The 23,103-nt window shown below is 41.6% G+C and overlaps 7 protein-coding genes, 2 non-coding genes and 1 pseudogene across 16 annotated transcripts; 5 read left to right on the forward strand and 5 right to left on the reverse strand.

Moving 5' to 3' along the window:
- Positions 1–67: 67 nt before the first annotated feature.
- Positions 68–1,924, reverse strand: LOC111215776 (60S ribosomal protein L4-1-like). The gene is made up of 2 exons (XM_022719856.2): positions 725–1,924; positions 68–371 (listed from the first exon to the last, which is right to left on the reverse strand). The coding sequence occupies exons 1-2, from the start codon at positions 1,829–1,831 to the stop codon at positions 258–260; spliced, it is 1,221 nt and encodes a 406-aa protein (XP_022575577.1). The 5' UTR covers positions 1,832–1,924; the 3' UTR covers positions 68–257.
- A 208-nt stretch (positions 1,925–2,132) lies between these two features.
- On the forward strand, positions 2,133–5,163 carry LOC111215778 (annotated as a pseudogene).
- LOC111215777 (protein REVEILLE 8-like) lies at positions 5,161–7,834 on the reverse strand. Of its 5 annotated transcripts, none has more exons than XR_002664642.2 (9): positions 7,527–7,834; positions 7,068–7,125; positions 6,864–6,987; positions 6,638–6,784; positions 6,384–6,512; positions 6,199–6,308; positions 6,047–6,106; positions 5,743–5,888; positions 5,161–5,460 (listed from the first exon to the last, which is right to left on the reverse strand). XR_002664642.2 is itself a non-coding variant. In XM_022719857.2 (9 exons), the coding sequence occupies exons 1-8, from the start codon at positions 7,700–7,702 to the stop codon at positions 5,767–5,769; spliced, it is 903 nt and encodes a 300-aa protein (XP_022575578.2). In that variant the 5' UTR covers positions 7,703–7,834; the 3' UTR covers positions 5,161–5,460; positions 5,743–5,766. The 5 variants fall into 5 exon arrangements, 3 of the variants coding, with proteins under 3 accessions (XP_022575578.2, XP_022575579.2, XP_022575580.2); XR_002664643.2 differs by having other exon boundaries at positions 5,161–5,394; positions 7,527–7,806; XM_022719857.2 differs by having other exon boundaries at positions 5,743–5,865.
- A 415-nt stretch (positions 7,835–8,249) lies between these two features.
- On the forward strand, positions 8,250–8,331 carry TRNAS-UGA. Its single transcript has one exon. It is a non-coding gene; the product is annotated as a tRNA-Ser (tRNA).
- Positions 8,332–8,575: 244 nt separating this feature from the next.
- On the reverse strand, positions 8,576–8,657 carry TRNAS-CGA. The gene has a single exon. It is a non-coding gene; the product is annotated as a tRNA-Ser (tRNA).
- Positions 8,658–8,727: 70 nt separating this feature from the next.
- Positions 8,728–11,001, reverse strand: LOC111215779 (serine/arginine-rich splicing factor RS2Z33). Of its 4 annotated transcripts, XM_048780030.1 has the most exons (8): positions 10,870–10,928; positions 10,745–10,782; positions 10,402–10,534; positions 9,937–9,976; positions 9,727–9,822; positions 9,458–9,651; positions 9,257–9,364; positions 8,728–9,167 (listed from the first exon to the last, which is right to left on the reverse strand). In XM_048780030.1, exons 3-8 carry the CDS (start codon positions 10,524–10,526, stop codon positions 8,894–8,896), a joined length of 837 nt encoding a protein of 278 aa, XP_048635987.1. In that variant the 5' UTR covers positions 10,527–10,534; positions 10,745–10,782; positions 10,870–10,928; the 3' UTR covers positions 8,728–8,893. The 4 variants fall into 4 exon arrangements, with proteins under 4 accessions (XP_048635987.1, XP_022575581.2, XP_048635986.1 ...); XM_022719860.2 differs by lacking the exon at positions 10,745–10,782 and having other exon boundaries at positions 10,870–11,001; XM_048780029.1 differs by lacking the exon at positions 10,745–10,782 and having other exon boundaries at positions 9,937–10,196; positions 10,870–10,914.
- Positions 11,002–11,075: 74 nt separating this feature from the next.
- LOC106452751 (15-cis-phytoene desaturase, chloroplastic/chromoplastic) lies at positions 11,076–12,729 on the forward strand. The gene has a single exon (XM_013894921.3). The coding sequence runs from the start codon at positions 11,143–11,145 to the stop codon at positions 12,559–12,561; it is 1,419 nt and encodes a 472-aa protein (XP_013750375.3). The 5' UTR covers positions 11,076–11,142; the 3' UTR covers positions 12,562–12,729.
- Positions 12,730–12,878: 149 nt separating this feature from the next.
- Positions 12,879–14,613, reverse strand: LOC111215780 (protein CANDIDATE G-PROTEIN COUPLED RECEPTOR 7-like). The gene has a single exon (XM_022719861.2). It carries the CDS (start codon positions 14,426–14,428, stop codon positions 13,106–13,108), a length of 1,323 nt encoding a protein of 440 aa, XP_022575582.2. The 5' UTR covers positions 14,429–14,613; the 3' UTR covers positions 12,879–13,105.
- A 1,086-nt stretch (positions 14,614–15,699) lies between these two features.
- LOC111215781 (phosphatidate phosphatase PAH1) lies at positions 15,700–20,232 on the forward strand. Its single transcript, XM_022719862.2, has 11 exons — positions 15,700–15,960; positions 16,520–17,809; positions 17,877–18,481; positions 18,572–18,645; positions 18,741–18,825; positions 19,022–19,108; positions 19,224–19,296; positions 19,385–19,428; positions 19,526–19,654; positions 19,743–19,844; positions 19,923–20,232. The coding sequence occupies exons 2-11, from the start codon at positions 16,609–16,611 to the stop codon at positions 19,974–19,976; spliced, it is 2,454 nt and encodes an 817-aa protein (XP_022575583.2). The 5' UTR covers positions 15,700–15,960; positions 16,520–16,608; the 3' UTR covers positions 19,977–20,232.
- Positions 20,233–20,582: 350 nt separating this feature from the next.
- Positions 20,583–22,928, forward strand: LOC106452749 (putative pectate lyase 21). Its single transcript, XM_013894918.3, has 5 exons — positions 20,583–20,999; positions 21,357–21,708; positions 21,782–21,992; positions 22,088–22,156; positions 22,577–22,928. The coding sequence occupies exons 1-5, from the start codon at positions 20,774–20,776 to the stop codon at positions 22,811–22,813; spliced, it is 1,095 nt and encodes a 364-aa protein (XP_013750372.2). The 5' UTR covers positions 20,583–20,773; the 3' UTR covers positions 22,814–22,928.
- The last annotated feature ends 175 nt before the right edge of the window (positions 22,929–23,103 follow it).

The following is a 23,103-nucleotide window of genomic DNA, read 5'->3' on the forward strand; positions in this document are numbered from 1 at the left end:
TGTTCAACAATTTCGAGATATTATAATACTAAGATTTAAGATTTCTTCACAATTTAAGATTTAACAATAAGATTTAAAAATTGTTTTGAATTTGGTTCATAACATACGACGAATCCATTTGAGAAGCAAAACAAGTACCAAAAGAAGAAAAGAGTTCAAAGCAGAGCTTAATATTCCAACAACAAAAGACGAAACAGATTGTAAAACCAAAATCTTTCACTAAACATGAAATTGTTTCAAGCATTATGATAATATTATTACTGGCTAGCACCGAGCCATTTAGTGAAGTTATCGAACTCGGTGTAGTCGCTGTCGGAGATCATAGTCTGGTACCACGCCTTCCCTGCGGCCTTGATCGCCAATGACTCCTCCTGTGAGATTAACAGATTAAAACTAGAGTTAGAAAACAAGGACTTTCCACTAGAAAGATTGAGACATACTTCTAGGTTTCAGACACACGACTCCCCGACAGTAAACACAAAGACAAATGGCTCATAAGATCAATAACAAGACAACAATTTAAAAACGACACTACTACATCACATTTAAACATAAAAGTGGTCTAAATCAAGGAAACATTTCATCTACCGCTTAGCAACAGACCGCAAACACAAATCACAAACACTATATGAACAGACTCAGTCAACCAAACAATTCACAATTGCAATGCATACCGAATTAAAATGATATCATCACCTAAACAATGACAAAGAATAAAGATTACCTTGGTGACAGTCTTCCTCTTCTTGGTGAGCTTCTCCTTCTTAGCCTTAACCCTCTGCGCCTCCGCCAACAACGACATCCTCTTCGCAGTCTTAGCATACGGGTTCAACTTCAGCATCACATTCAAATTCTTCAAAGGATTCTTCTTCATCACAGCCCTCTTCGCATCCTTCTTAATCGGCTTCACCACACTCTGCACCTCATCAGAGTTAATAATCCTCGCCAAATCAGCATTCACCATCTTCGCCCTAGGAAGCACATACCCTTTCTTCTTCTCCGAGGGCTTCTCAAACGATCCATAGATCCCCTCAAGCTTCTCGAAAGCACTCTTAGTCCAAACCACAAACCTCCCGAGATGACCACCAGGAGCAAGCTTCAACAAGTTAAGCCTCTCCACGTGGCAAAGCTCAACACCAGGCAAGTTCCTAAACGCCTTGACAATCTTAGACCCTTCGGTACCGTAAACCACAAGAGGACCTTTCCGACAAATGTAACGACGGTTCCTCATCTTCCCCACACCAGACCTAATCCCAATACTATCCTTCGCCTTCTCAGCATCATCATAAGCACCAATCTGCTTCAACACCTTGATAGCAGCTGCCGTCTTCTCCACGCCTTCAGCAGAGTCACTCACCACGAGTGGCATCTCGGGAACATTCTCGATCTTATGCCCACGCGCCATCACAAGAGCAGGAACAGCAGTTGCAGCAATGGCAGAGACAATAGCGTGCCTCTTCATGTTGACGTTCACGCGCCTGTGCCATTTGCGCCAGATCTTGGTCGGAGCGAACATACGTCCACCACGACACATGTTTCCGAAGGCAGCTTGTCCTGCACGGTGAGTACCTCCTCCGGGGACACGGGGGATACGGGAGACGGCGCGTCCGGTTCCCCACGACTCGGCGGAGGTCTGGTGACCGGCCTTCTTGGAGACGGCGTAGGGCTGGCGGGAGTTGTTGGAGATTTGAGCGTGGACGAAGCTGACGATGTCGGGACGGACGGGGGCTGTCATGACGTCGGGGAGGACGATGGTGGAGGATTGGTCGGTGGTCATGTCGCCGTCTAGGCCTTGGATGGTGACGAGAGGACGTGCGGCGGAGGTAGCCATTTCTCTTTGATGAGTTTTTTTTTTTTTTTTGACACTGTCTCTCGACTGCTGTCTCTCTGTAAGGGGCTTTCGCAGGTTGAGCTTAACAAGTTATATATACTAGGGTTTCTTTAGGGTTACTGAGGATATCTCAGTTAATGGGCCTGTTAAAGCCCATGTAGTTTTTAAGTAAGGAAATCTGGCTAGTGGGCCTTTAAAAGCCCAATAATCCTAAGTAGATTATTTTTTCAGGCCCGAGCTTGATGATTAAAACCCATATTCATTCCTCTCTCTCTCTATATAAACTGTACGTGTCCCTCAAGTCTTGGATAAGACCGAAACAAAACTCATTGTGTCTCTCTCTGCCTGAATACGAGGTTGTCCATTCGTGATTCGAGATGGAGGCTAAGAATCTCCGAGATCGTGGCCGTGATCGCAGTGAGGAGCGGAGGAAGGGGAAACGTTTGGAGAAGGACATGCGTAAGAGACGGTGCGAGAGCGTTAGGAGTATTGATTCTGAAGATGAGCGTGATCGCTACGTTGGCGAAGGACAGAGAGAGAAGCGAAAAGAAAAGGACAAGGATCGGAGACGGAGGGATATGGAGAAGGGAGGAAAAAATCGAGAACATGAGAGAGATAGAGGGCAAGATCGGAAGAGGGGTAGAGAAGGCAGTGAAGAGAGCGGTGATGATGTCAAGCGTAGAAGACAAGAGGATAATGGTGAGAAGAAAGAAGCCAGGGAGAGGAAGTAGAGGATGGGGATAAGCAGTTGGATGAGGAGGCGGAGAAACGGAGGAGAAGATTACAAGAGTGGCAAGAACTGAAGAAGAAAAAGGAGGAAACTAAAAGTGAGAATAAGTCTTGGAATCTTGAAGGAGAATCTGATGATGAACAAGTCCCTCCCCAAACAGAAACGGATGATGCTATGATGGTAGACTTGGATGAAGAGGTAATCGATCCTTTAGATGCTTTTATGAATACTATGGTTTTACCTGAGGTTGAGAAGCTTAGCAACGCTGCTTCTTCTCTAGGTACTGTTTTGGACTCTAACAAGGACGTCAATAAAGCAGCCATTGGTTGGATCATCCAAGGTGAAGATTCTGATTCTGACTATTCAGAGACAAAGTATGATGATGATCAACCTAGTATGGACAAAGAAAACGTGGAGCTCATGAAGAAGACAAAAGGAGATAAACTGACTCTTGTCGACCATTCAAACATAGAATACCAACCTTTCCGTAAGAACTTCTACATCCAAGTGAAAGACATCTCAAACCTAACAGAACAAGAAGTCAACACTCACAGAAAAGAACTAGAGATAAAAGTCCATGGAAAAGATGTGCCAAGACCCATCAAATCATGGCACCAAACCGGCCTAACCACCAGAATCTTGAACACAATCAAGAAACTCAACTTCCAAAAACCAACTCCTGTCCAAGCACAAGCCCTCCCACTCATAATGTCCGGTCGAGACTGCATCGGAGTCGCACCAACCGGGTCAGGCAAAACCCTCAGCTTCGTTCTACCAATGCTAAGACACATCAACTCCCAGCCTCCCGTCGAACCCGGCGACGGGCCCATTGGGCTTGTGATGGCACCTACCAGAGAGCTAGTCCAGCAGATTCACACCGATATTAAAAAATTTGGTAAGTCACTGAGTATCAGATGCGTGGCTGTATACGGAGGATCAGGAGTTGCTCAGCAGATCAGTGAGCTTAAGCGAGGGACTGAGATAGTAGTCTGCACTCCTGGCAGAATGATTGATATCCTCTCCACAAACAGTGGCAAAGTAACCAATCTCCAAAGAGTCACGTTTCTTGTAATGGATGAGGCTGACCGTATGTTCGACATGGGCTTCGAGCCACAGATCACTCGTATTATCCAAAACATACGACCAGACCGTCACACCGTCCTCTTCTCCGCAACTTTCCCACGTCAAGTCGAGGCTTTAGCGCGTAAAGTCCTGACCAGGCCTGTAGAGATACAGGCCGGTGGGAGGAGCGTCGTGAATAAAGATATAACTCAGTTTGTTGAGATCAAGTTAGAGAGCGAGAAGAGGCCTAGGCTCGTGAAGCTTATCGAGGAATGGTATGGTAAAGGGAAGGTTTTAGTCTTTGTTGGTTCACAGGAGAAATGTGACGGTTTGTATAATGATCTGAAGAACAAATGTGGTTACCGTTGTCAATCTCTCCACGGAGGGAAAGATCAGATTCACCGTGAGGTGGCTGTTTCTGAGTTTAAGAGCAGTGTGTGTAACTTGTTGGTTGCTAAAAGCGTTGCGGCTAGAGGTTTGGACGTGAAGGGGGTTGAGTTGGTTGTGAACTTCGACGCTCCGAATCATTATGAGGAGTATGTGCATCGTGTTGGCAGGACGGGGAGGGCGGGGAGGAAGGGGTGCGCCGTGACGTTTGTGTCTGAGGATGATGCGAGGTACGCGCCGGATTTAGTCAAGGCTTTGGAACGGTCTGAGCAGGTTGTTCCTGATGGTTTGAGAGCGATGGCTGATGGTTATATGGAGAAGGTGAGGGAAGGTGTTGAGAAGGGTCATGGAAGTGGTTTTGGCGGGAGTGGGTTTAAGTTTAACGAGGAGGAGGATGTTAGGAGAGCAGCGAAGGAGGCGCAAAAGAAGGAGGATGGTGTTGAGGAAGAAGACAAGTCTGAGTTGGAAGATGAGGGTGAGATCTCACAGCAGAAGCAGAAGGCTACTATGGTTGTTGCTGCTATGCTGCGAGGTTGTGCAAGGACTCAACAACACTATGAAGGTGAGCTGGAGATTAATGATTTCCCACAGAATGCTCGTTGGAAGGTGACGCGGAGAGAAACTCTTGGTTCGATATCGGACTGGTCTGGAGCAGCTATCACCACTAGAGGTCAGTTTTTCACGCCGGGGCGTAGCCCGGGCCATGGGGAACGCAAGCTTTACTTGTTCATTGAAGGGACTAGTGAGGAGTCTGTTAAGGCGGCGAGAGGTGAGCTCATGCGTGTTGTTAATGACATTACAAGTCAAGCCTTGTCACTTCCCGGAAGATCATCACAACATGGTAGATACTCCGTCTTATAACCATGAGGTTTGTGTGATTCAAGGATTCTAATAAATTCGAATTCTGTTTCAAGTACTTTGTTTAGGATAACTTTTTAATTTCGTTTTTCAATTGGATTTGATGTTTCTTTTGGTTCTACAAATTCTTATTACAAACCTTTTTTTTTTCTGTCACAGCTTCAAGACGAGGGTTGCTGTTATGTACTTAGGGGTGTTCTTGAACCAGAACAATCAGTCTTACGACTTCTCCTCGGACACACCCCTTATCCAAAATAGTAGAGCAAAATCTAACTAGAGACTACCCCCAACAGACAGAACATATAATATAAACACAAAACAAAAAGATAACAAAAGTAGAAATAGTATTTTGTACAATTGTGTGAGGATGAAGCTGCCCTCCTCCACTCACGAACCACAGCTTGAAGACCAAGAACTAGTAGAAAATGGATACCTCTTGAATATATTAAACCTATACCATTCACGGAACTAGTCCTGGTCAAAAATCTTCACATGAAGCTTGAAAACTTCACTCATGTCCCTTCTCCTCAAAACAACAACAGACCGTATTGAATACATTGACGTATATAAAACTCAAAAAGTTTATTTTAACCTGCAAATGCAGTGACAACCACATATAATAACTCTTATGCAAAGACTATAAGAAATTAGTAACAAAGACTTATAATAACTACTACCCTGCAAGCAATATAAATGTGGTTAAGCATTCAGATATCATATTCCCGTAACTTTGAGTGTGACTAAGACTACTAGTGAGAACTCTATCTTGAGGTCTAGCTACTGACCCAAGGTTATTTTGAATAATGGTGAAGTGTTTTCTTGTACTGTATTTCAAATGCATTAGGAGAAGAAGAGAAAGAAAAAAAATACTTACTTTAAGAACTGATGGCTGATATCTTCAAGAATCAGATTTGTCGCTTGTTGAGTTGGGTACAAAGGAACCAGTGGTAACACTTGGGATCTCGGTTTTCACCTCATCTGATGAGAGTACGTTCCTCTGCAGGCATCATTACAGTCAGACTAGCTAAGGTTAGATTGTATTTGATCATGCAAAGGTAAGAACCACCAACTATAAAATTAAGCGACATCAACTAATTGACTTAGAGAAGTGTGTAATGGTTCAGACTCTGAAAAAGTTGGTCATCACAAAAACCTTTGATCGTAAATTTAACACTTACTGCGGATTCCAAATCAGGGTTTGATAAGTTAACTGTGAGGTTTCTCATCAATAATAGAACCTGCAAGATAAAATAAACGTGATCAGCAAGTAATGTAGAAGCTTGGACATCACTAAACCTTAAAAGTTTGCTAAGCTCTCTGTCTGACTCACAGTTTCAAAGTTTACAGGATCCATTTCCTTAAGCTTTTCCACGTGGCCTCTCTTTTCAGGATCAAACACACTCCCAATGAAGTTATAAACTTCAGCAAAATCAGGAACAGCTGCAAAGCAATCATCATCACTACAGTGTCCACCACAAAATATCAACAGAACACATCCTAATAAAGATGAATTACCTTGAAGCACCGGAGGTTGTTGTGCCTGTTGTACTATAATATCAGAACCTGATAGTGTTCGGCTTGAGCTTCCCATACCGGAGGTCGAAGGGCTACTAACATTTAATAAGCCCGTCGACCCAATATTATCTGAATCAATGGCGTTATATGCCATAATAAGCACATGAAACGTCCTAATATGAAGCCCTATTCTACTACCAAAGTTCCAATAAAATATAAAAGTAGAGAATAAAAACACAGACGAAAGAGCATGCCTTCTGCTCCACGAAGAGTAGCAAGTTCCTGTCGTGGTGAAATGACTCTGTTAAGCATCATTGATACGTCGTCCCACGAAGTATATCCACCAGCCATGTCGCTATTTCGACTAGTAAATGAAGTGGACACTTGAAGTGGCATTTGAGCTGTGAGAAACTTGGATTCAAAACTCAGGTAACTGAAAATTCTCTAACCAAAATAACAAGTATTATAAAACAAACGAACCGTTCTTGGATGCTTTTTGAGGATAAGGGTGAGCTGCTTTGCGCTTAGGCCGAGGGGGTGGAACGTGTGCTAGTGTCCCGTTTTTCTGAACCTTTAAAAAGTATTTTTGTGCATGACTCCTTATCTGCAGTGGATCAAGAAGTCAGCAGAAGAAAAATAAGTTGTAAAACAAACAAGACTTTAGAGTAAGTTATTCCCTCAAACCTGAATAACTGTCTTGGAACCCACGAAATCTTCTATCTTCTTCCAGTCACGATCAAACCTAAAGGAACAGAAACAAAGTGACTTTCAAAAAAGACCACAAATATAAAGTTTTCAAGAATACGGAGCGGACTATGTCATTCAACATCTTGAGCAACACTAATCAAAGAAGACAAAGTGCTCTACTCAAAGAAAAATATAACTCTATTTACTCTTAACAAGAAATATTAGTATCATACAATACTTTTTTTGTAACACTAGTATCATACAATACAAAGATCAATTAAACTCAATGAAATAGATCTTTTAGTATATAACTAAAACCTAACATACCAAACCTTCCTACGTTTTGTTCAGTGGAACTAACCGAACACAGAAAAAATATATATACTTAGAAAGCTTTTAGCACATGGAAACAAACTTGCTGAGGAGAAACATATTAATAAAAGTTGAGATTTATACAGTTGAAGCGCTTCCAAGAACTTATCGTGCTCTTCCTCTGTCCAGCTCTCCCTAGACTTGGTGATGGTATAAGGTTTCCTCACCTTCTTCGACGAACCCTCCGCATCAGTCGATGTTGATGATAACGGTGGTGGCACTTCAGCAGACGTCGGATTCCTTGTCGGCGAGGAGCTCATCGGTTTTAATTAAGATAACGACACTGTTTAGAGAGAGAGAGAGAGGGAGAGAGAGAGAAGTGGAAAATCCACATGGCGGGCAAGAAAGTTGGTGTGCGTCTAAAATATTATGTGGAGTAGGTTACGCTTCGATCCTCGACCATCCATTTTCCCATTTTTTTATATTTATATTAATATTATTTTGTTTTGTTGCTATCACTTGAATTTAGAGCCTCAAAGCTAAATCACGTGGAAGACTTCTGGCTGCAGTCTTGACTTCATGATCATGACACTGTAATATTGTATGGTCGTGCTTTTTCTATATAGTCTATAATTAGTATGTAAGAAAAAGACTTGTACCTAATCAAACCAATTGCCAAATGCCAAATAAATCATTCATCACACTATTAAATATTTAAATTCACAATGAACTCTAACAAAGCCACATTAACGTACACGTACGTCCCCCCCTCCACAGTTAGTGCATGCATCATGTCAGTCTTCTTTGTCTTCTTACCGTCTTCAATCGTTATGATTTTTATAACATGGAATGTGAGGAAAGCAAGACGTCGATATGTCCGAGTGGTTAAGGAGACAGACTTGAAATCTGTTGGGCTTCGCCCGCGCAGGTTCGAACCCTGCTGTCGACGTTATTTTTTTAAACTGTGTTACAGTGCACGTTAGTGAATAAACAAATGCTTATTTTCTTACTTTCAGAGTGTTTTTTTTTCTTGGAGGCAAAAGGTTTTCGTATTAAAATAATGAAAGATTACATGGCTATGATCCATAGTCCATAGATCACACAGTTCATTGTTTCTACTTTTAACTGCAAAAGGAATCTGATTTTTTGGAGAACATGAAACACAATATTCGTAATGAAATGTAAAAGTTATTCGTCAACAGCAGGATTCGAACCTGCGCAGGCAAAGCCCAACAGATTTCGAGTCTGTCTCCTTAACCACTCGGACATATTGACTTTTGAATGCACCATGCGTAGTTTTTAAAGATTAAAGCATACGAGAGTGCATTGACGATAGGACTCGTAATAACTGAGAATCAGATAAGATTTCAGAAAAATGAAAGAGTCAGAACTACAAAGCCAAGCCTCCAAACATTCAGGAGAAATAACAGAATCCATTACAGTTGTCTAAAACCATTAAAAGTCTTTTGAGGACACTCTTAAGCAATCACCAACGTTTGTTTCCCCACTCTTCACTGGTCATCATCCTCCACAGGGTTACGGTCTTCTCTAGGACTAGGGCTTCCGTCTTGCTCATTGGTTCCAATACCTCCACCATCGTTTCCTCTCGGGCTCAATTCATTCTCCTTGGGACTGTTCTTCTCACGCATTGGACTGCCTTCTTCAGGAGTCAAACTTCGCTTCCTATCTTTTGGAGGAGAGTTGTCCACCATTAGTTCAGGGCTTCTGCTCCTTGCAGCTTCAGGGCTACGATCCGTTTCCTTCCTAACCGGTGATCTGGAGCGACTGAGAAAACAGACCCAGACAGAACATAAAAGAGTTGCCTCAGAATCAAAACTTGTGTTTGATAATGTGAAATTGGGACATCCTTATACCTGTAGCTACGGTCACGGCTATAGCTTCTGCTGGGGCTTCTTCTTCTGCGACGAGGAGGAGACCTAGACCGAGACCTAACCGGCGATCTTGAGTAACTTGCGTCCCGCCTGGGATACAATCAAAATAAAATCATCAAACTAGAGTTTCTAAGACAATGTTATAAGCTAGGAAAGGTGTAACATGGGATTGTCAAACTGTACCTGAGCTTCTTAGGACTGTTCTTGCAGTTCCTCTCAATGTGACCCCTATCTCCACATCGATAACATTTGTTCTTCCAGTCACCAGCAGAGCAATCACGAGCCCAGTGTCCTTCAAGACCACAGTTGAAGCAACGACCACTCCCTGGGGGAGGAGGGCCTCTGCTCGAGGAAAAGTCACGGGAACCACGAGGTGTCTACAACAGAAAAGGATTAGATGGAAGCCTAAAACCGACGAAGAACAGAAGGGTTTTCATAAAATAGGATTATACCCCTCTGGCAAACTCCACAGTGATACGGCTTCCATCAAAGTCTCTTCCGTCCAGCCTGTACCTCGCATCATCCGCATCTCTAGGATCGCTGAACTCCTGTGATCAAACAGTGAAGATATATACCAGACAGAGAGCCATCAATAGAACACATTTTACATAATGGAGAAAACCAAACTCATAACGTAGCTATAGAGCAATACTACTACTTACAATGAAGGCATAGTCTCGCTTCATGTCCAAATCTCGAATTCTGCGGAAATGGTTAGCCAGAAACAGTAAGGCCATCATTTTACTTTTAACAAACGCTACTGGTGTAGCTGCTATAATACTTGACCACCAACAACGGCAGAACAAAACACCAGAATTGAGATTGTTGCCATGTTCACCACCAAAACACGCAACCAATACAACAAACAGAACACCACCAAGGTGAACCCTCTCTCTCACCACAAACCTCCAGGTCAAGAAACCTTCACCAAGATCACTCAGGTTAATATATACTACATGTTAAGCCACAACACTCCCACCCATATAAGCTAACTAATACACATATCAACTGTTATTCATCCGTAAGGCTGCTGAACCAGAGATGCATATTCAAAACAAAACCCACAGAAGCTGACTAAGTTCAAAATTCGAGCACAATAGAACTACATTTGCAAAAAAAAAAGTTACCTTCCGTATTTGCTGAAGAGGTGTTCAAGATCGCGTTCCCTTGTTCGAGAGGAGAGGTGGCCAACATAGAGACGCGCACCACCGTATCGGTCATTGCTGCTGTAACGATCATCGTAGCGAGGCATCTTCAACCCTACACACAAAAAGAAACGATCTTTGAAATCTTGACATCTCGAATTACGAAGACTGCAACAAAACACTACAGTTTATGACTTCTAGGAGCTTCAAATCTTCTAACTTAATGATATGATTGAAAGCTTTGACCTTTTCAATAATGAATCAAACTAGAACCAAACAAGAGAAACCAGAATGCTAATAAATGTTATGAATCAAAAGTCATCACCTTTGAGATTCGTAACGGAATCAATGACCGATGGGTTTCTACGATATGATTCGAAATCAAGATCAAGAGTAAGAAGAACCCTAATTCGATTGAAAGAAAGTTTCGCAGCAAAGCCCCATACATACCTCGTGACAGATACTTCGCCGCGCTCCCCGAAGCTTTAACCTAACTTTTCACTTCTCTCTTCCCCTCAGATTTATTTATTTATATAAACACACATTAAAGAGGGAGAAAGCATCTGACGGTCAATATTAATTTCACCAAACCAACGGCCCAGATCGCATATCAACGATTTTCGTTATTTAAATAATAAAAACAAAAACTCCACAGACAAATTATTTTCTTCGCGGGGGAAATTTTTTAACGAATTAGAAAAAACCTTATCCAAACTTTTAAAAATGCCACTGGCGATCTCTCTCCCAACCTCATCTCCTCCTCCTCACCTCTTCCCTCGCCGTCATGCAAATCTCCGAAACCGACGCGTCTCCTTAGCTCGATCTTCAACCCAAGAGAATCAGACCGAGACGGGCGTCATCATCGTCGGCGCCGGACTCGCCGGCTTAGCCGCCGCGACTCGCCTCGCCTCCCAACGAATCCCTTTCCTGCTCCTCGAAGCTTCCGACGGCGTCGGCGGTCGCGTCCGCACAGACATCGTCGACGGCTTCTTCCTCGACAGAGGGTTTCAGATTTTCATCACCGCCTATCCCGAAGCCAAGAAGCTTCTCGATTACAAGGCCCTTGATCTGCAGAGATTCTACGCCGGAGCTAAGGTTTTCTACGGCGGGGAGTTTCACACGGTGGCCGATCCTCTCCGTCATTTGTGGGACTCGGTGGCTTCTCTAACGAACCCGATCGGATCCGTTGTTGACAAGGGGCTCATCGCGTTGACGAGAGCTAGAGTTCTGGTTAAATCGGACGAAGAGATATTGATGGCCTCCGACGAAGTTCCGACTATTGATCTCCTCCGGGGCATCGGGTTCTCCGATGAGATACTCGATCGTTTTTTTCGACCGTTCTTCGGCGGGATTTTCTTTGATAGAGACCTCGAAACGACGTCGAAGCTGTTCGATTTTATTTTCAGGTGTCTTGCTCTCGGAGAAAACACGCTTCCCTCCATGGGGATCGGAGAGATCCCTAACCAGCTGGCGGCGAAACTACCAGCTGATTGCGTCTTGATGAACTCTAGAGTCGCTTCGTTGGAGTATCCGAACGGGTCGGATTCGGGTCCGCCTGTAGTGAGACTCCAAGACGGCGGCGTTTTGAAGGGAGAGTTGGGTGTTGTACTCGCCGTCGAGCAACCCCAAGTGGATAAGCTTCTAAACGGTATTAGAGAACCGGTTGTATCTAGACCGGCTCGGAGCACTGTTTGTATTTACTTTACAGCTGAACCGGATCAGATACCGGTGCAAGATCCGGTTCTGTTTCTCAACGGGTCGAATACCGGTATCATCAACAACATGTTTTTTCCGACGAACGTTGCTCGGACGTACGCGCCGCCGGGGAAGGCTCTGGTTTCGGTATCGTTGATCGGTTCGTTTGAGGATAGATCCGATGAGGATTTAGCAGCAGAGGTTATCAGAGAGCTGTCTGGTTGGTTCGGTGAGTCTTTGGTTATGTCATGGAGACATTTGAGAACATACCGGATCCATTTCGCCCAACCGAACCAATGCCCACCCACTGATTTGGTTAAGAATCCCCGGGTTGGGTCAGGTCTTTACTTAAGCGGTGATTACATGACTTCTGCTACATTTGACGGTGCTTTGGTCTCTGGGAGACGAGCTGTGGAAGCTTTGTTACGAGAAAAGGGACTAGTCTGAGCTCTCTAATTGAATTTGTTGCTTGTGTTTGTTTTCAAGATTCTTTTTGTAACTATATTCAAGTCTTGTTGTAGTACGCATCCTCTAAAACCATATGTATACCTAGAGGCTAGTATGCTTCTCTGATGATGAGCAATGAAAAAACAGTGATGAGTGGTTAACCTGTAATGATCTGTGTGACGTTTACATGGTTTTCATGGCTTTCAACAAATAGAAGTATATGCGCTTAGATATATTATATAACCACTGAACAAACCGAAAATATTCAAGCTCAAGAGACCTGATATCGAGCTAGGGAGTGGAGTAAGGCGGCGCAGTTAATGGCAATAGACACACTGAACAACAGATGCACTAATCTTTCTTACAAGCAAAAAAAGTCTTAGGGGCAAAGAAGCTTTTACAACGTAAGAGAGCAGCACTACATACACAGTAATTCCCCTTTGCAAACAAACTACTTTGAAGTTTAATAGAAAAAGACGAAGAAAAGAGAAAGCAAACCTCCTCTTCATGGCTTTGGATAGTCAACGAAAGTTCTTGATCTGATTCAGAGATCAAAATCATCCTCCTTCAAAGCCAGCTCCGCGGCTTCCTCATCTTCGTCATCTAGTACAAAATACTCATTCTTCTCAACCGGCCTGAACATATAGAACATCACCATGTAAAACACCAAACTCGCAATCTCCTCAGCCGCATTGCTCACCCACAGATACTTATACGCCGCGATCGACTTCAACGCAAACACCACAATCCTCGTAAAATACAAGTACCCTATCACCACAATATAAAACTGTCTAAACAGAGTCAACTTCGCCAAGTTCCTCGCCGCTTTCCCATCGGTTTTCGAAGTCTCCCTCAGCGAACGTATCGACCACACAATAGGGAACAAGATAGCACAACAGCACACTATATCCACAAGCAAGAACACCTGGTTCCACGTCACCCAGTCTTTAATAAAAGGCCCCGTCTCTCCGATCACAATCGAAGCAATGTTGGCGAGAACCTGGAGAGGAACAACAACCATCAACACGTTCTTCTCCTTCTCCTGCAAGAACGGCTTCAAGAAAGACCACCCAGTCCCGATCAACACAATCACCGTGAAGAGCAGAACAACACGAATAAACTGAAAAATATAGAACAACACATCCCATCCGTGAGGAGTTCCAGTGACCTTCACGTAGTGTTTATCCTCAGCGGCGCAGATCAGATTCAAAGCCTTCATTAACAGAAGCGCCGCCATGAGGACGTGGATCCTATGAACGACTCTTTTATTAACCCAACAAACATACCCCCAGAGGCCAAGGAAAGCTAAGTATCCGATAAAGAATAAGAAATACAATTCGGGTAATCGGGTTGACCCGGCGGGGAGGTAATCCTTCGACCCGTTCGGATCTAAATTATACATCTCGGTTCTAACCTTCATCGAGATCTTCGTATCCCTCACGCAATTGACGAAGAAGAGAGAGTACTCGTTGGGGGAAGTCACGGGGTACAAGTGCTCGTAACTGGAGCTCGGCGGGGGCGATAGATCGTGGAGCGTGAAGAGGTGGAGGACGTAAGGGGAGTCGAGCACGCAGAAGCTAGGGTTCTGCTGGATCTCGAGGAGGACCTGGAGGAGCGACTCCTCCGACATGAGGAAGAACCCCAGCCGCGACGGATCCGGGATCGCGGCGGCCGAAGGGGAGGTTACCGATACGGAGGAGACGGAGACGCTGACGTGGCCCGATCGAGTGAATCCGAACTTTTCGAAGAGGATCATCGGTCTGTCGTCGTCGGAGATTGTGAGGGACTTTGTCTCCGCCGATGTGAGGGTGATGAAACTGGCGGCGGAGAGGAGGAGGAGGGAGACGAAGAGGGGTAGTTTCGTCATTTTGCGGCGTAGCAGTCGAGTAGAGAGACGATGCTTCTCGTTTGGTTTACCGTGAAGAAACGAAAATGGCGTTTGACCCGTTTCCCGGAAAGCAAACGGAGTTAGTCTGTAGACGGAAGTTTTTGGGCTTCCCGTCACATTTTATTGACCGGGCTTTAACTTAAGCCCATTGGGCCTCCCTGATCGAGATAAATGTATAAAGAGAGGTTAAAACGGTTGGTATTTGGTAGGAAAGGAGAATGTGAAACACGTGCGTTGCACTTGTCTTCTTCAGAGCAAATTTGTTTTCTGCTAGGATAGAGAAAGGAAGATGTGAGCCAATAATATACAGCTGTTCGTAGAAAATGCGAGCTTTGCTGATATATAAAAGCTAAAATGGAACTTAAAGGAGCGACCACCAGAGCCAGCCCTGACAATGATGTGGCTCCTCAAAGAGAACGAGTTAGGTGACAATGTAATCACATTACGACACTTGTGAAGAATGCTGCTTATTAGTTATTAAACACATTTAGAACTCTCTTTTTTTTCTTTGACATCCACATTTAGAACTCTTATTACACCTCGTTGAGGCAAGAAAATTTATGTATTAATTAAACACAATGATAAACCGAACAGATAATTAGGTTATGTTTTTATCAACAAACAAACCCTATTTAATATGTGGTCTGTTTATATAATTCAAGGAATGAATATCACTTGCATATCTATGGATATATAATAAGAAAATGAAATGCCTGTATTAGTATATTTTGCCTATAAACTGCAGTATAGTTTTCTTTGGTTAAAATGTTAAGAAACTGCAGTATAGTTATAAACAAGCAAAGATGGTATTTTACGTGTAGAAAAAGAATATCCCACTAATATGCTATCGTGTGAATCACAGGATTGTAATATTCCCACGACTTATCCATTTTTTCTGACGAAATTTATTTATATAATTTTGCTACTGTCTTTACCAAAACTGTTTTTAATCATTTAAATTTATGAAGAAATTAAATTTATTTTGAAGTAAAAAATGAAAAGTAATTCAGTAAAAAGATGAAAAATAAAGAAAAAACTCATCACAATATAAATGTATTGTGATGAGCAAAAAAAATTATATGTTCATGAGCATATTCATTCACATGACATGAGTAATTAACTAATTACTTACAATACCAATTCTACCCTCATAAAGATCAACTAATTACGACCAAACCCTAGACCCTTCTCGTAATTCTCCCTCCGATCACAGACACTCAATCTTATATAAGCAACCACAGTCTCTCTTACTAATGGCGATTTGATTTAATTTTTTTCCTGTTTACCCAACAAGCATCTTCTCGGAAGATCCACCCACCGGTAAAATATACAATCGACGAAGCAAAAGAAAAGTCTTCACAACCTAGATATATACAAGAAAAAAAACATTCAATGCAACTGATAGAATAGGGGAAAATTCACATAAAAAAAAATTTTCAATCCAAGAGATTCATCGTTTATTCCGCCGGCGTTTAGTTTTCTCGGATTCTCCGCTGGACACTTCCTAATCTGTAAGTTTAAATTCAAAACTTGTTCATTTTTGTTTTCGCGATTTAGTAACTTGAGATTTAGATAAAAAAACGTTGGATCCTAGTTTCTTCGTGGACTATCGATCATCGTATATTGTTGCATCTCTCTGACAATCGAACCCCTGTTTGATTCATATCTGCTTAAATTTAGTTCAAAAACTGATGTTTGCTGGAACAAGCGCTAACACTGCATGTCCGAAATCGGACAAGTCTGGTCGGAAACTTGTAATAGTAATGGAATTTGCTGGGTTTCTTTTCTTTTCTTAGTTTTAAATTTGATTTCGGTTTTAGTCTCACACGTTATTGGGTTCTCTAAATTTGGATTGTTGGGTTGTTATCTTCCGTCTGCAGGTTGGCAATTACGAACCTTATTAGTTTCCACGTCTTGTATATGATTAGGACAGTGAAACTAAAAGGTCTTGTCTTAGCTTTGATGAAATTGTAATGGAATTTGCTGGGCTTCTTTTCTTAGTTTTGATTTGATTAACCCTTCTGGGGTTTTCTAAATTTGGATTGTTGGGTTGTTTTCTTTCATCTGCAGGGCTAAAAATTACAAAGCTTTCTACTTTCCTACATCTTGTATATGATTAGGACAGTGAAACTAAACGGTCTTGTCTTAGCTTTAACGAAATGAGTTTGGTCGGAAGATTCGGGAGTTTGATTTCTCAAGGCGTTTACTCCGTCGCCACACCGTTCCACCCCTTCGGTGGCGCCATTGACGTCATCGTCGTCCAACAAGAAGACGGCTCGTTCCGCAGCACTCCTTGGTACGTCAGGTTCGGTAAGTTCCAAGGCGTTCTCAAAGGAGCGGAGAAGTTTGTGAAGATCTCCGTGAATGGCACCGAAGCTGATTTCCACATGTATCTCGACAACTCCGGCGAAGCGTATTTCATCAGAGAGGTTGATCCTACAGCAGCTAATGACAACACAGAGAACAACAATGGTAATGAGAACAACGGTTTACGCCTTGAGCATAGTTTATCTGACGCTGGTGCTGAGAGAGAGGGTTTCAACTCTTTGAGTCGGCTTGATAGGACGGAGTCTGATTGTAACAGGAGGTATTATGATTTCCAGGATGATGATGATGATGATGATCCGCCTTCTCCTACCTCTGAGTATGGGGAGGGTCAAGGATCGGACTCTGAAGTGGTTTTAGTGAGTGTTGATGGGCGTATACTAACGGCTCCTGTCTCGGCGGCGGAGCAGGAGGCTGAGAATCTACGGTTGAATACTCCTCAGTTTCATTTGGCTCCTGGCGATGGGACTGAGTTTTGTGAAGGTAATACTGAGTTTGCTTCCTCTGAGACTTCTTGGGATGCTGAGTTTATCAGCAAAGTAGAGTCATCTGAGAAAGTAGATTCCCGTTCTCGTGATATTACCGTTAAAGATTCTCATTATACCGAACTGTCACAACCTGTCGATAATGCGAAGTCTGAGGAGCCAGCTTCTACTTTTGAGGCTCAGAATCTAAAAGAAGGTGAGCTTCTACTTACTACCATCACAGAAGATGTTAGAGGTGAAGATGAAGTGGCTCTTGTTGATGGTTCTGAATCTTCTACAACCCAACTAACAACAGAAGAAGTGAGAATAACCGAGGAATCAAGGATATCTATTGATGCTAATACGGAGTCAGAATGTGAAGATGACCACACAAAAACTTCTGCAGAAACTTCCATCTTAATAGAGTCAGAAGCATCTGAGAGAGTCTCTATAGATTCAACGAGGGAGGAAGATGAGCAACTAACTCCATCTAAACCAACTGAGGAGGATAACGAGAACAGGAACACTATGGATTCAGTGGCTGCAACTTCTAGTGTGGACATAGAACTGAGTAAGTAAATTTTTTTTTTAACATTTAGTTTTTACTTATTTTTTAACGGTGGTTTTATCTTTTACAGAGTATGAGCTATCACTTTGCAAGGACGAGCTTCGTCAAGGCATGGGACTCACCGCAGCTGCTGAAGTCTTTAACACGCATCTAATCTCCATAGAAGAATACAAAAACTCAGCAACATCGATCCTCGAAAGCGAAAATCTAGTCGTTAGGATTAAAGAAACATACATGCCGTGGAAGAAAGCTGCTCGAATCATACTTGGAAAGGTTGTGTTTGATCTAGACTTAGATATTCATCCAGACGATGTGATCTCCGTGGAGGAAAACGAATCCACCAAACCAAAGGATGATGAAGAAACTGCAGTAACAACTCCTTCTTCATCTGGAAGAAGGTGGAGACTCTGGCCTATTCCTTTTAGAAGGGTGAAAACGATAGAGCATACGAGTAGCAACTCCTCGAGCGAGGAAGATCTGTTTGTTGATTCTGAGCCTGGCTTGCAGAACTCGCCGGAGGTGCTGTCAGCCGCAGAGAGCCGCCATGAGTCTCCGCGTAGGCAGCTTGTGAGAACCAATGTCCCTACTAATGAGCAGATCGCGTCTCTGAATCTTAAAGATGGTCAGAATATGATCACTTTTAGTTTCTCCACGAGAGTTCTTGGAACACAACAGGTTTGGGGTTTATTATTAGTAACATTACTTAAAATTTTGAAACGCACCCTATGAAATATTATTCTTCTAACTTTGTTTTTTTTTAATTAGGTTGATGCACATATTTACCGGTGGAGATGGGACACTAAGATTGTAATTTCAGATGTTGATGGAACTATAACTAAGTACAGCTTTTGGAACCTTATTGTAGCTAAATTGTTTCCATATTATAAATTTATGCCAATGTGATGATCCTCCTTTTGTTGCTGTGTGTTTGCAGATCTGATGTGCTAGGTCAGTTCATGCCATTGGTTGGAAAGGACTGGACACAATCTGGTGTGGCCAAGCTTTTTTCAGCCATTAAGGTAACTTTCAAGGCTTTAGTCAAGTCTCGCTTCTTGCACTTTAATTTGAGAAAACATGAGATCCACTACTGCTTAAATAAGATACAATTTGTTCAGCTGTATGTTTCTTTCCTTGAGCAACAGTTTGGATAATTTGAAATCTGCAATCTGTAATTATGAATCTCACATTGTGCTTTGCATTGCTTTAATTATTTAGGAGAATGGGTACCAGCTGCTGTTTCTGAGCGCTCGTGCCATTGTTCAGGCATATCTAACAAGAAGTTTCTTAAATAATCTAAAGCAGGTTAGACTGAGTTTTTGTTACCTTTGAATTGGCACTTCAATCCATAACCGTTATGAATAACCTTTTGTTAGGAGATCTCTTTGCTTATTGTTTATTTTATTTTTTCGGCTTGCAGGACGGAAAAGCTTTACCAAACGGTCCTGTAGTCATTTCACCAGACGGGCTGTTTCCAGCATTGTACCGTGAAGGTTAATCTTAATGCCTTGGAGATACATTAGTAGCAAGTTAACGTATTTGTAATTTGTTAACAAGGATCCTCTTTTTCTTGCTTTGCAGTGATAAGAAGAGCACCTCACGAATTCAAGATCGCATGTTTGGAGGTAAAACTTTTTTATCCTTTTATTTTCTAGGACATATAGAGAACGGTTAAAACCATATATAATTCGATAAGAACAAGTTTTCAAATGTAATGTGCAGGATATCAGGAAACTCTTCCCAAAGGATTACAACCCGTTCTACGCTGGATTTGGGAACAGAGACACCGATGAGCTGAGTTACAAGAAACTCGGAATCCCCAAGGGAAAGATATTCATTATCAATCCAAAGGTAATCTGACATGCATGATTGCTTAACATGCATGATTGCTTATTTGTTGGAATGTACTGAGAGACTCTGTGCTTTACAAATGTATCAGGGAGAAGTAGCAACAGGACATCGCATAGATGTTAAGAAGTCTTACACATCACTTCATACCCTTGTCAACGACATGTTTCCTCCAACTTCGCTCGTTGAGCAGGTAAACTAAAGCTAGAAGCAGACTTTATTAGCAAATGTAATGTATAGATTCATTAATGGTGTGGTTAATCATCGACAGGAAGATTATAACCCATGGAACTTCTGGAAACTGCCGGTAGAAGAGGTTGACTGAAGAAAACAGTTAGAAATGAGCTGCGGATGGGTCCAACATGGATGCTATTGGGAACTCCATGATCAGACTTTTGTAAGCCTTTTCTGTGATTTTATATACAAGAAAGAGCTGGAACTTGCGTCTACTTTGTAACGTCTCATGTAGGAGTTTGATACAGTAGGGAAAGAATTATATAAGATGTGACAATGTTATGTATAAGACAAGGGATACATACGCTGAACCGAAATGAATTCAATAATTTTCTTCTACAAGTAAATAGATTTTCTTTACAGAGTTCATATACAATAAAAAGAAACTTTTAGCTTAAATACTTTATTGGTATGTTACAGAAAATACAAAACAAAACTTCTGGTATGTAAAAGCTCATTTATTAGTTAACCCCTTTGTCTTAGAATGTTGCTGGTTGCAAAAAAAAAAAAAAAATCGGTTTGTCAACTTTATAAAGTTTTATAAATTTTTTAATTAATAGCTTTAGTATTTTAATAGCTTTAAGTATTTTTAGAAATAAAACTTTTAAAAGGAACTACATAGATAATGCTAAAATATCTGATAAAAAATTCCAAAAATAAATATCTTTGTTTAAAAAGCTACTGTCGGCAACAACAACAAAAAAAAAAAAAAAAGAGAGAGAGGACAAGAGATGAATGATTCTCCTTCCACAGTTCCAACAAAGCTAACAACATCAATGGTGAGTTTCAGTTGCAACAAAGAGTAATTATATCCCATAACCTCCCAAAAATACATAAAAACTGAAACTGTCCAAAATTAAATTCGATATTTATTAATATAAGTAAGCTATGGGAAACTTACATGGTCTTCACAGATCCCATCACCACAACGCCCCTTTCCCACCCTCTCCAGCTCCTCCATCTTCAACGTCTCCATACGTTCCCAACATGACGGTGGAACCTTATTGCCACGTAGACTCAAGCCTCCGCTCCCTCGCCGGAAAGGCCGAAGGTTTCGGACGCGCCGCCGTTGGTGGTCTTAATGGTCCGGTTTGCCACGTCACTTCTTTAGCTGGTAAATTCCCTTTCAGTTATTTTTACTGTATCTTTCTGTTGATGAAATTTAAATTTAGGAACAAATAGTTGTCAGTAACTAATCAAAAATATTGAAGAAAAATATTGTAGTATTTTTGTAATATCGATTTGATACTTATCTTGGATCTGAATCTTGCATAAATAAATAAGACGTTCTTTTGTGTCATGTGTTATATCGAAATCAAAGCTTGTGACATAAATTCAAGAATCTTGCTTATTTTCTCAGAGTAATATATACTGATATACTGATTTGGTATATATAGACGTTGTTTAACAGAACTAGGACACTTTATGTTAAAGAGTTTATGTAAAACGAAATCGTATGTATTTTTTGTAGACGAAGGTCCAGGATCGTTACGAGAGGCTTGTAAGAGGCCAGAACCGTTATGGATTGTGTTTGATGTGTCTGGAACGATCCATTTATCTTCGTTTGTGAACGTATCATCCCACAAAACGGTGGACGGAAGAGGGCAACGGGTGAAGATAACAGGGAAAGGGTTAAGGCTTAAACAAAGTGAAAACGTTATAATATGTAACCTTGAATTCGAAGGGGGTGTAGGACCAGACGCAGACGCTATTCAGATCAAACCAAAATCAAGCACCATTTGGATTGATCGGTGTACTCTCAAGAATTACTATGATGGTTTGATTGATATCACACGAGAAAGCACTGACATTACTGTCTCAAGGTTCGTAAAAATAAATAAAATAATATTAGCAGTTAACTATCCGTTGTGCTAATTAATTTAATAAAATGGTTAGATGTCATTTCGTGAACCACAACAAGACAATGTTGATCGGCGCGGACCCAAGTCACGTGACGGACCGATGCATAAGAGTTACGATTCACCACTGCTTCTTCGACGGTACACGTCAGCGACACCCTCGTGTTCGCTTCGCAAAAATCCATCTCTTCAACAACTACACTCGTAACTGGTCCATCTATGCTGTCGGAGCCGGCGTCGAAGCTCAGGTCCGTCGGGGAAAAATCATATATAAAATAAGTACAAAATTCAATTTTGCCATCATCGGTTTTATATGTTTTACATTTTTATGTTATTTTGATAGGTCTATTCCCAGTGCAACATATATGAAGCTGGTGAGAAGAAGACTGTGTTTAAGTACATCACTGAGAAGGTAAGTCTACACTGTATTCTTCAGATTCTTAAACTATTATAGATTCATCAGATTATTCTTTATATATATTGTTTCTTTTTCTGATAGTAACGTCTTGGTCCCATAATCTTGTCTTAGAACTCAATCTATGCGTTATACGATGAAATAAAATATTAGCTAAACCATTTAATATGTGCATGGACGTGTGGATTACTTGCATGATTGTATCATTTCTATGAAAACCTCTTTGATTATAGTATAATAAACCAAGTGATGGTATTAGTATAGCATTAATATGTTCTTTTTTTTGTATTAGTACGTTCTTCTTGGTCGAGGCCAACGAGGCAACGGTTGATCTCTGCTGAACGCGTTCTTAGCTGTTCAAAGACTACTCTATATTTGTTTGTGACAACGTTATATATTTGTTTGTTTGGTGATTAGGCTGCGGATAAAGAGGAAGCCGAAGCTGGTTTTATAAGATCAGAAGGGGATTGGTTCTTGAACGGCGCCAAGTCGTGTCTTAGCCACGAAAAAGAGCACCGCGTGTTCTCTCCGACTCAACACTATTCTGGATGGACCGTCGAGTCTTCAACAGAGAAACTCAAGAAATATATTAAACACTCGACCGGCTGGCAGAACCTTCCGCTTCCATCTGACCAACTCCCAACCACAGCATAACTATTGCTTACTACAGTCATCTAGAATACTAGGCAGTGCATGGTCGAAAGTTCTTGTGTGATGCTTGTATCTTCCTCCTTACATTTTTAATTTCGAGTTTTGGGATTATAAAACTTATGACATTCCACAGACAACACCAAATTATGGATGCAGAACCTGATACCAAGATACAAGCTAAACAAATTAAATAGAAAACTAATATTGGGGTTAGTTCTCTTTGGTAACTCCAGAAATATAGAATAATAGACTGAATAAGACGATGATCACAAGACAAGAAATGTATATTTCTT

Source organism: Brassica napus, chromosome A5 (assembly GCF_020379485.1).
Source record: "Brassica napus cultivar Da-Ae chromosome A5, Da-Ae, whole genome shotgun sequence".
NCBI classification, from domain to species: domain Eukaryota; kingdom Viridiplantae; phylum Streptophyta; class Magnoliopsida; order Brassicales; family Brassicaceae; genus Brassica; species Brassica napus.

Bases quoted from the DNA above. Each gene is read 5' to 3' on its own strand.
- LOC111215779 (XM_048780029.1), bottom strand. From the start codon at position 10,513: ATGATCGTTACAGCAGCAATGACCGATACGGTGGTGCGCGTCTCTATG. The intron at 9,652-9,726 runs GTATAATCCTAT...TTTCTGTTGTAG, and splicing joins CTGTGGAGTTTGCCAGAGGG to ACACCTCGTGGTTCCCGTGA. The intron at 9,168-9,256 runs GTATAAGGATGT...CTGTTTTCTCAG, and splicing joins AGCCGTGACCGTAGCTACAG to TCGCTCCAGATCACCGGTTA.
- LOC106452751 (XM_013894921.3), top strand. From the start codon at position 11,143: ATGCCACTGGCGATCTCTCTCCCAACCTCATCTCCTCCTCCTCACCTC.
- LOC111215777 (XM_022719857.2), bottom strand. From the start codon at position 7,702: ATGAGCTCCTCGCCGACAAGGAATCCGACGTCTGCTGAAGTGCCACCA. The intron at 6,988-7,067 runs GTTTGAGGGAAT...GATCCACTGCAG, and splicing joins GTTCCAAGACAGTTATTCAG to ATAAGGAGTCATGCACAAAA. The intron at 6,309-6,383 runs GTAATTCATCTT...ATTGCTTTGCAG, and splicing joins ACAACCTCCGGTGCTTCAAG to CTGTTCCTGATTTTGCTGAA.
- LOC111215776 (XM_022719856.2), bottom strand. From the start codon at position 1,831: ATGGCTACCTCCGCCGCACGTCCTCTCGTCACCATCCAAGGCCTAGAC. The intron at 372-724 runs GTAATCTTTATT...TTAATCTCACAG, and splicing joins AGAGGAAGACTGTCACCAAG to GAGGAGTCATTGGCGATCAA.
- LOC106452749 (XM_013894918.3), top strand. From the start codon at position 20,774: ATGGGAAACTTACATGGTCTTCACAGATCCCATCACCACAACGCCCCT. The intron at 21,000-21,356 runs GTAAATTCCCTT...TATTTTTTGTAG, and splicing joins CCACGTCACTTCTTTAGCTG to ACGAAGGTCCAGGATCGTTA. The intron at 21,993-22,087 runs GTCCGTCGGGGA...TTATTTTGATAG, and splicing joins GAGCCGGCGTCGAAGCTCAG to GTCTATTCCCAGTGCAACAT.
- LOC111215781 (XM_022719862.2), top strand. From the start codon at position 16,609: ATGAGTTTGGTCGGAAGATTCGGGAGTTTGATTTCTCAAGGCGTTTAC. The intron at 19,429-19,525 runs GTAAAACTTTTT...TGTAATGTGCAG, and splicing joins TCAAGATCGCATGTTTGGAG to GATATCAGGAAACTCTTCCC. The intron at 19,655-19,742 runs GTAATCTGACAT...CAAATGTATCAG, and splicing joins TATTCATTATCAATCCAAAG to GGAGAAGTAGCAACAGGACA.
- LOC111215780 (XM_022719861.2), bottom strand. From the start codon at position 14,428: ATGACGAAACTACCCCTCTTCGTCTCCCTCCTCCTCCTCTCCGCCGCC.